The 9,895-nt window shown below is 33.7% G+C and overlaps 1 protein-coding gene across 1 annotated transcript in view; it reads left to right on the forward strand.

The window, feature by feature from the left end:
* Nucleotides 1-4,811, forward strand: part of LOC149419880 (uncharacterized) — an 88,126-nt gene extending 83,315 nt beyond the window's left edge. The window contains exons 14-15 of the mRNA XM_089637562.1: nt 3,866-3,992; nt 4,658-4,811. Of these exons, the coding sequence (XP_089493688.1) occupies nt 3,866-3,992; nt 4,658-4,811 (281 nt within the window). The remainder of the gene's footprint in view (nt 1-3,865; nt 3,993-4,657) is intronic.
* Nucleotides 4,812-9,895: the final 5,084 nt, after the last annotated feature.

Below are 9,895 nucleotides of genomic sequence, written 5' to 3' on the forward strand. Positions count from 1 at the left end.
CGGAAAATAATTTACTCACCACTTCTCAGTATTTTCACAAAACCCAAGCAGTATAATGCACCCAAATAATTCATAGCAATAAAGTCATTAGTAAATAATTAAGAACTCATTACCATTTACTGAGGGGAAAATATAGATTGGTTTAACCAACAATAGATCATGTCATCGGTTTAACCAGTAATAAATCAATGTATGCACCTTCAAAATTTACATTTGAAATAGTATAAATACGTCGTCTCAATGTGGACTAACCACAGTTTGAAAATTGCCTTGTAAGCCGAAACAGCTGTCACAATAATAAAAAACTAAAACACTTGCAGAACTTAATAATAATATTATCAAATTTAATCTAAATTAAATTTATAATAAAAAAAAATTAAATGGAGTTCTACGAATTAAACACAAAAACAATAAATAACTATTGTTTGATTTTTTTTTGTAATTTGTTGAAATGGCGGAGGACAAAAATCGACCTCCGGACCCTGAGTCCATTTCTTATATTGTAGACGACTACGATTCTGATGATATTCAGACTTCTGTAACCATTCCTCCCGAAAACGACGACCACCGCTTTGCCTTAATGTACCTCCTAAAATTAAATCTCTTTCACAATCAAACGAAGCCCCAATTTCTAATGGAAGTTATAATGATACCATTCCTCGAGAAGCAAAAGCTATTGAGCTTATGTATTCTATTTCATCTTCAGCTCCATTTACTGTCAATGTCCAAAGGACTGAACAGGGGAAAATAATTCATCCCCTGGATTTTGGTAAATTTATTTTTAGCTCAAAACTCAATAACCTTGGTATTATAAATGGATCAATAAAACCGGAAGGTCGATACAAACTATCCATAGAATTACTTTTAATTTAACCAGAATAGGCAGAGTAAGAGGAATCCCAACCGATCTATCAGAAACAGTAATAGTAGACGCTCTTAATGACTCTCAATTAACTCCAAAAGTTTTAAAAGCACGTCGTTTGAATTTCAAGGATACTTCCACCGGCACCACTATATAGAAACCTTTTTATTTATTATAACGCTCTTACCGTTGAAATATACAGATTCCCGACTATCCAATGTTTCAACTGTTGCCGTTTTGGAAATTAAACCTATTTGTCGTTCCCCTCCTTATTGTTTCCATTGCGGAGAGGATCATCCCTTTAAACAGTGTCAAAATACAAGGAATAACCCTATTTGTATTAATTGTAAGGGCAACCAAACTGCTGTTAGTGTGGCCTGTCCAGAGTTATCTAGACAGAGAAATATCAAACAGACAATGGCTGCAGACAACATTTCCTACTTTCAGGCCTCTCAATTATTCCCTCCCACAAAAAAATCTATTGCAGAGATAACGACTAACGCTTCTCTTTTTCATTTTTCTTCCCCTAAATCCCTTCTTTCACCTTCCCACAAAGAAACAATTTTCAAACCGATAAAATCTAATCCAAAATTTATTCCTTCTTTCGATAAAAAACTACATAATGATCTTTTACTTAACCCGAAGGGAAATAATAAATCCCAGGCTCCCAATGGGACTGCCTTAAAAAACTTTTCCACTTCCGATATCTTCCCTAAGGTCATGATTGAAAATTCTTTTTTTATTCAAACTTTAATTACCCTATTAATTACGATCCTTTCAAATAACAATAAAGTACCGTCCAGAGCTGCCGAATATATGAAATCTTTACTCTCTAGCCTTCCCGATGTATCCGCAACTGAGCAAAATACTTCAATGGAATAGTAGAAGTCTATTCGCAAATTGATCTTGTACAGTTACTTGATGAACATAATATTTCAGTTGCTGCCATCTCCGAAACCTGGTTAAAACCCTCATACCAATTTAAAATTCCTGGATATCACTGTCTAAGACATGATAGACTGGATGGCAAAGGTGGCACTGCTTTTATTATACATAATTCTATCCCTTTTAAACAAATTATTTTCCACACTCTCTCCAATAATTTTCAGAAAGTAGAAGCTGTTGTATCTGATATTACATAACTATTAATATATATCCCTCCCTTTACAATTTTTGTTGAAAACGAATGGTCAACATTTATATCCTAGATTCGTCCCCCGTAAATGATACTTGGGGACTTCAATGCTCATTCTCCTTCTTGGGGCAGTGAGTTAACAAACCGTTCTGGCCATAATCTATTAGATTTTATGGATACATATTATTTATGTATTCTTAATGACGGATCTCCAACTCGTTTTACTGCCCCTCAACATCGGAAAAGTGGAGTCGATTTATCTTTTTGCTCATCTTCGGTGATTCCCATATGTTCTCGGAATATTCTTAAAAATCCCCTTTCCAGTGACCATTTTCCTATAATAATTACCTTCCACCATCTATCTTCCACGCATTCCTTTTCGATAAACAATAGTTTTAAATTTACAACGAAAGACGCGAATTGGAGAAATTTTTCTTCAGAATTAGACTCCATTGTTCAAGCATCTAAGTCTTCCCTTGTCAACACTAGTTTACAATGTGAATTATTTCCTAACATGATAGTAAAAGCTGCAGAATTAACACTTAAAAAACGTAATGTTAACATTAAGATAAAACAAACCACCCCACTGTGGGATGAAGAATGCACTAGTGTCGTTAAATCCAGAAGAGAAGCATTTTCCATTTTCCGTAAATGTATGTCTTTCGAAAATTACCTTTCTGTGAAACGCGTCCAGGCAGAAGCGAAACGCGTTTTGAAAAACAAAAAGCGGTCTGGATGAATGAATCTCCCCAGTCATCCGTATGGTCCTATTTAAAAAAATTCGGTTCGTCATATACCTTAGGCATTTGGTTTGACACGAAACTTAACTTTATCAAGCATATTGAAATAATTACCAATAAAGCTTTGAAAATGCTGGGATTTATTTTAAGGGTATCTAGTGATTTCAAAAATGTAAATACTGTAAAAACATTATAAATTTCACTCCTTGTTGAATATAATATAATATAATATAATATACAGTTGAGTTTCTCTGTAAGGAAAGAAGAGGTTTATTGTGTTAATCTCATAAGATTTACATAAAGAAAAGCATTCAGTAACAAAACATTACCTGTAAGGAAAGAAACGACATTTAATGTTATTAATTGTTATGTCAATTCCTTAATCACAATCACGATAGCAATTACAAATTATTGAAATTATTCCCATCAATCTGCCTTGTCACAACCCATAGATTACATTTACTATGTCTTAAACCATAGATTACGAAATATCGAGTCGACTGTGTAGGTACTGTGGCGCACATCCAGCTAGTGACAGTCCACGACACACACTGCCACAATGACAAGACAAGCTCGGCATTGCCTTGAATTAAAGAAAATTATATTTTTCTTTACATATATATTTATGCTCTCTATGGTATGTTTGGGATCGCACCAACCTCCCCACAGTCCGGAATAAATATAATTATTATATAAGTGTAAAATTATTTAAGGTCTGAAACCAACAAGGCAGTTATGACAATTATTATTATAAAGGAAACCAACCCGACGAAGGCTCGCTGCTAAGACGCGCTAGTATAGCATACTGCCATCAGAACAGTGGGAAAGTTGATGTGGGCTAATTTAATTAAAATAAAATAATAAAAAATTAAATGTGTGATAAAAAAGTATGAGTGCAATGCTTATTAAGCTGGGGACTCGCTTCCAGATAAAATTATAGTTGTTAATTTATTTGTGGATTTATCTGCGGACGCATTTAAAGAGAAAACCATTCTTGAGTTTGAAGTACAGTTTTAAAATTCTTATTGCTGACTAGGTGTTTTCGGAACCAATCTCATAAGCTGAAATGTCAGACATTGAAAGTATTGTCTCTCTTCAGTTTACATAATGTCTGTTGTTTGATTCTAGATGGAAAGACATCAGATTGGACGACGGTGTTGAACATGAATGTGATAGCGCTGAGCATCGCTACTCGGGAGGCCCTGAAGAGCATGAGGACTCGAGGAGATGATGGTCAGATAATCAATATCAACAGGTTCAACTTTCAACTTATTATCATACTCATCAATAAAAATAATTCACAATGTTAAAAGATTAAGGAAGAAATGATGAAGCATACTTCACTTTGAAGCAAGAGGTTCTGTATCAGATTCAGATTTAAAGATTGCCAGCAGTGCATTCCAGTTTTAAAATGTACTTAGTATTTCATATAGGTGTAGCACATTGATTAGTTGGGGTACCGCAATTCATTTACTCCACTAAGACACATTTCTAAAATAATTGAATAAATAATAGTGCTTCGTCAACGTTCGCAAAAACATCTCGAGAATAAAAGACACGCATTCATCACTGAAAATCTCGGTTATTTTTCAGGTGACAAATCAAATAAGCAATAAATGTTGAATGAAACATACGTGTACACATTGAATTATTTGGCGGGTTTAGAATAAACCGACGCGACGTAGCGCAATGGTAGAGAATCTGACCGACAATCAGAAAGCTGCGGGTTCAATTCCCGTCAGCGGCATTTATTTTTTCAATTTATACAATACGGGTGTTTCAGGCTTGTCATCCTTTGTGCTATGCATAAAAAATTATTTATAAACATTAAAATATTTGAAAAAAGATTAATTTGTACTTATTGTTCAGAAATTATTGTAAGGAACATATGAATAAATACATGTTATGTGTGTGTTTCAGCATTGTGGGCCACCAGATCCCTCGCCACCAGGGCTTTAACGCCGGTATCTACTCCCCCAGCAAGTACGCAGTCACCGCCCTCACGGAGACTGTGTCCCACGAGCTCTCTGTGAGAAAAAATTGCATTAGATTAGAAAGGGCAAATCGGAAGTAGACCCTCAACCTGCTATAACACCTACTTCAACGGCATCCTCTGTTAATAAAAACACATCCTCAAAATTCGCAGAACATCTCTTGGTGAATAATCATACCCCACTTAACAACAAGGGTCCTAAACCATTGCATATAGAAAAAAAATTGCATTACATTAGACTCTTTCGATGTGTTTTTACTATGTTTTGCAAGGTCTTATCACGTAGTACGATGATTTATCGTCTGTCGCCATAAACTTGACTTTAATTTATGGTTTTTAATTGTATTTAACAATATTTCACTGTGTTTCTCAAGTTTTAATTATGTTATTTGATGTTTTATCGTCTTTTTACTACGTTTAACTGATTTAAGAGACGTTTTACCACATTTTTCTATGTTTTTCATGGTTTTATCATATTTTACGATGTTTTACGATTTTTAATGATGGTTTACCATATTTCACAATGCTTTTCAAAGATCAATCATGTTTTACCATATATTTTACTGGTTTTTGTGATATTTTCCACATTTTTTGTTTTTTAAGGTCATTTTCATCATGTAAAACGTCTTCCGTCATATATTAGACTAGTTTTTACGGTTTTTAATGATTTTTTACAATATTTGACAATGTTTTTAAAGGTTTAGCATGCTGTTTGCTCTTTTAGAGACTTCTGCCATACATTTGACTACATTAAACGGTTTTTAATGATATTGTACCATATTTTACGAGCATAAATTAATTAATCGGAATATTTTTACGGTATTCTATCATTTTGATGAGTTGATTGCGGATGAGGCCTTTTTAGCCATAATTTAATCAGATTTTCAAGGTTTTACCATATTTCACTGTCTTCCACCATATATTTGTATGTTTTACCACACTTTACCGTCTTCCACCATACATTTGTATGTTTTACCACATTTTACTGTCTTCCACCACATATTTGTATGTTTTACCACATTTTATTGTCTTCCACCCAACATTTGTATGTTTTACCATATTTTACGGTCTCCCACCATACATTTGTATGTTTTACCACATTTTACTGCCTTCCACCACATATTTATATGCTTTACCACATTTTATTGTCTTCCACCCAACATTTGTATGTTTTACCATATTTTACGGTCTCCCACCATACATTTGTATGTTTTACCACATTTTATTGTCTTCCACCACATATTTGTATGTTTTACCACATTTTACCGTCTTCCACCCAACATTTGTATGTCTTACCACATTTTAACGTCTTCCTCCATACATTTGTATGTTTTACCACATTTTACCGTCTTCTACCATACATTTGTATGTTTGTCACATTTTACCGTCTTCCACCAAACATTTGTATGTTTTACCACATTTTACCGTCTTCTACCATACATTTGTATGTTTTACCTCATTTTACCGTCTTCCACCATACATTTGAATGTTTTAATACAATTTACTGTCTTCTACCATACATTTGTATGTTTTACCAAATTTTACCGTCTTCCACCCTACATTTGTATGTCTTACCACATTTTACCGTCTTCCTCCATACATTTGTATGTTTTACCACATTTTACCGTCTTCTACCATACATTTGTATGTTTGTCACATTTTACCGTCTTCCACCAAACATTTGTATGTTTTACCACATTTTACCGTCTTCTACCATACATTTGTATGTTTTACCACATTTTACCGTCTTCCACCATACATTCGAAAGTTTTAATACAATTTACCGTCTTCTACCATACATTTGCATGTTTTACCACATTTAACCGTCTTCTACCATACATTTGAATGTTTGACCACATTTTAACGTGCTCAACCATATATTTGAATGTTTTACGGAAAAATACGGTAAAAATAGTGAAAATAGGTTTCACATAGTTAAACCTTGTGAAGAATGAAAACACGTGCCAAAATATTGTTTAACAGAGTAAAAATGCTAAAATGGGGTAAAAGAAGGTAAAACACAGAAACTTGTGGTGACGGACGGAAACAGACGGTGAAATATGGAAAAAAATGGTCTAAAAAAAATAAATTTAAAAAAAATGTTGTACACTGTACTTCAAATACTCAAAAACGTAAAATACTGTCTGATCGAACATTTCGGATGTCCGAAAGGACATTTTTAGTGTCCGATCGGACATTTCTAGTGTACGATAGGACATTTAAATGTCCCATCGGACATTTCAATGTCCCATCGGACATTTCAATGTCCCATCGGACACTTCTAGTGTCCCATCTGACATTTCTTGTGTCCTATCGGACATTTTTTGTGTCCGATCGGACATTTCAATGTCCCATCGGACATTTGTAGTGTCCCATCGGACTTTCTTGTGTCTGATCGGACATTTCTAGTGTCCGATAGGACATTTCCTTGTCCGATAGGACATATCTGGTGTCCGATCGGACATTTAAATGTCCCATCGGACATTTCTAGTGTCCGATAGGACATTTCTAGTGTCTGATAGGACATTTCTATGTCCGATAGGACATTTCTAGTGTCCGATCGGACATTTCAATATCCCATCGGACATTTCTAGTGTCCCATCGGACATTTCTTGTATCCGATCGGACATTTCTAGTGTCCGTTAGGACATTTCTAGCTATCATTTTTTTGAGTTTATATCGGCTTATAAGTATAAGTTTTTTTTATGGTACAATATCATACAAAACCGTTTAATGTAGTCAAATGTATGGTAGAAGACTCTTAAACAGCAAACAGCATGCTAAACCTTTAAAAACATAGTCAAATATTGTAAAAAATCATTGAAAACCGTAAAAACTAGTCAAATATATGATGGAAGATGAAAACTTTCTGAAAATGACCTTGAAAAACTCAAATTTGGAAAATATAACTAAAAACCACTAAAGTATACGGTAAAACATGATTGAACCTCTAAAAACATTGTGAAATATGGTAAACCATCATTAAAAACCGTAAGAAATAGAGAAAAAAGGTCAAAAATAAAAATAAAAACACTGTGAAGAATGATAAATTGTGCCAAAATAATTCAAAACACGGTAAAAATTCTAAAATTGGATAAAATAGGTAAAACAGAGAAAATTATGGTGGAAGACGGTAAAATGTGGTAAAACATTCAAATGTATGGTGGAAGACGGTAAAATGTGGTTAAACAAACAAATAAATGGTAGAAGACGGTAAAATGTGGTAAAACATACAAATGTATGGTGGAAGACGGTAAAATGTTGTAAAACATACAAATGTTTGGTGGAAGACGGTAAATATCGTTAAACACACAAATGTATGGTGGAAGACGGTAAAATGTCTAAAAACAATCACATGTATAGTGGAAGATGGTAAATTGATGTAAGACATACAAATTAATGGTGGAAGACGGTTAAATGTGGGAAAACATACAAATGTTTGGTGAAAGACGGTGGATTGTGGAAAACATGCAAATGTATGGTGGAAGACGGTAAAATGTTACAAAAACATAAAAATATATGGTGGATGACGGTGAAATTCGGTAAAACATACAAATATAGGTAGAAGACGGTGAAATTTGGTAAAACATACAAATGTATGGTGGAAGACGGTAAAATGTGTTAAAACATACAAATTTATGGTGGAAGACGGTAAAATGTGGTAAAACATACAAATATATGGTGGAAGACGGTGAAATTTGGTAAATCATACAAATATATGGTGGAGAAACGTAAAATGTGGTAAAACATACAGATGTATGGTGTAAGACCGTAAAATGTGGTAAGACATACAAATGTAGAGTTGAAGACGGTAAAATGTGGTAAAACATACAAATTTGTGGTGGAAGACGGTGAAATTTGGTAAATCATACAAATATATGGTGGAGGATGGTAAAATGTGGTAAAACATACAAATGTATGGTGGAAGACAGTAAAATGTGGTAAGACATACAAATGTTGGGTGGAAGACGGTAAAATGTGGTAAAACATACAAATAAATAGTGGAAGACGGTGAAATATGGTAAAACCTTGAAAATCTGATTAAATTATTGCAAAAAAGGCCTTGTCCGCAATCAACTCATCAAAATGATAGAATACCGTAAAAATATTCCGATTAATTAATTAATGGTCGTAAAATATGGTACAATATCATTAAAAACCGTTTAATGTAGTCAAATGTATGGCAGAAGTCTCTAAAAGAGCAAACAGCATGCTAAACCTTTAAAAACATTGTCAAATATTGTAAAAAAATCATTAAAAACCGTAAAAACTAGTCTAATATATGACGGAAGACGTTTTACATGATGAAAATGACCTTAAAAAACAAAAAATGTGGAAAATATCACAAAAACCAGTAAAATATATGGTAAAACATGATTGATCTTTGAAAAGCATTGTGAAATATGGTAAACCATCATTAAAAATCGTAAAACATCGTAAAATATGATAAAACCATGAAAAACATAGAAAAATGTGGTAAAACGGCTCTTAAATCAGTTAAACGTAGTAAAAAGACGATAAAACATCGAATAACATAATTAAAACTTGAGAAACACAGTGAAATATTGTTAAATACAATTAAAAACCATAAATTAAAGTCAAGTTTATGGCGACAGACGATAAATCATCGTACTACGTGATAAGACCTTGCAAAACATAGTAAATACACATCGAAAGGTAGTAGGAAACATAAAGACACATTGAAAGACATTGTAAAACGTATCGTGTAAGATAGTCTAGACTGTCTTTTAAGATTGCCAAACATTTTCTTCCTACCACGAAGTTGACTATGCCTTGCAATGTGTTTTATAATGTTAGGAGTAGGCGGAAAGTAGCTCCACGGTTAGGTAGCATGGGCGCAATCGGGAAATAGCTTGACGATTGATTCACGATGTTGAGAGATATACGCTACATACGTTTACATATTATGTAACCATGTGTCCCCGAAAGGGAAGGAGAGAGGGTTTACTGCTATGACAAAAGTCGATAAACTTACATTTGCAGGCGTCTTGAGTGGAAATTTACTAGACAAATATTTTTTCAATCAAAAATTCTCTTTCCCCGTAGGAATATGCAGTGAGGATGTACCGCCGAATAACAAAATACGACATATTTTTGTAGCCTGTTTACCAAAGTAGGTTTTGTTTAAGCACTGCCATTGACAT

The sequence above is a fragment of the Hesperophylax consimilis genome, chromosome 11 (assembly GCF_061612785.1).
Source record: "Hesperophylax consimilis isolate HC1 chromosome 11, BYU_Hcon_1.0, whole genome shotgun sequence".
NCBI classification, from domain to species: Eukaryota; Metazoa; Arthropoda; class Insecta; order Trichoptera; family Limnephilidae; genus Hesperophylax; species Hesperophylax consimilis.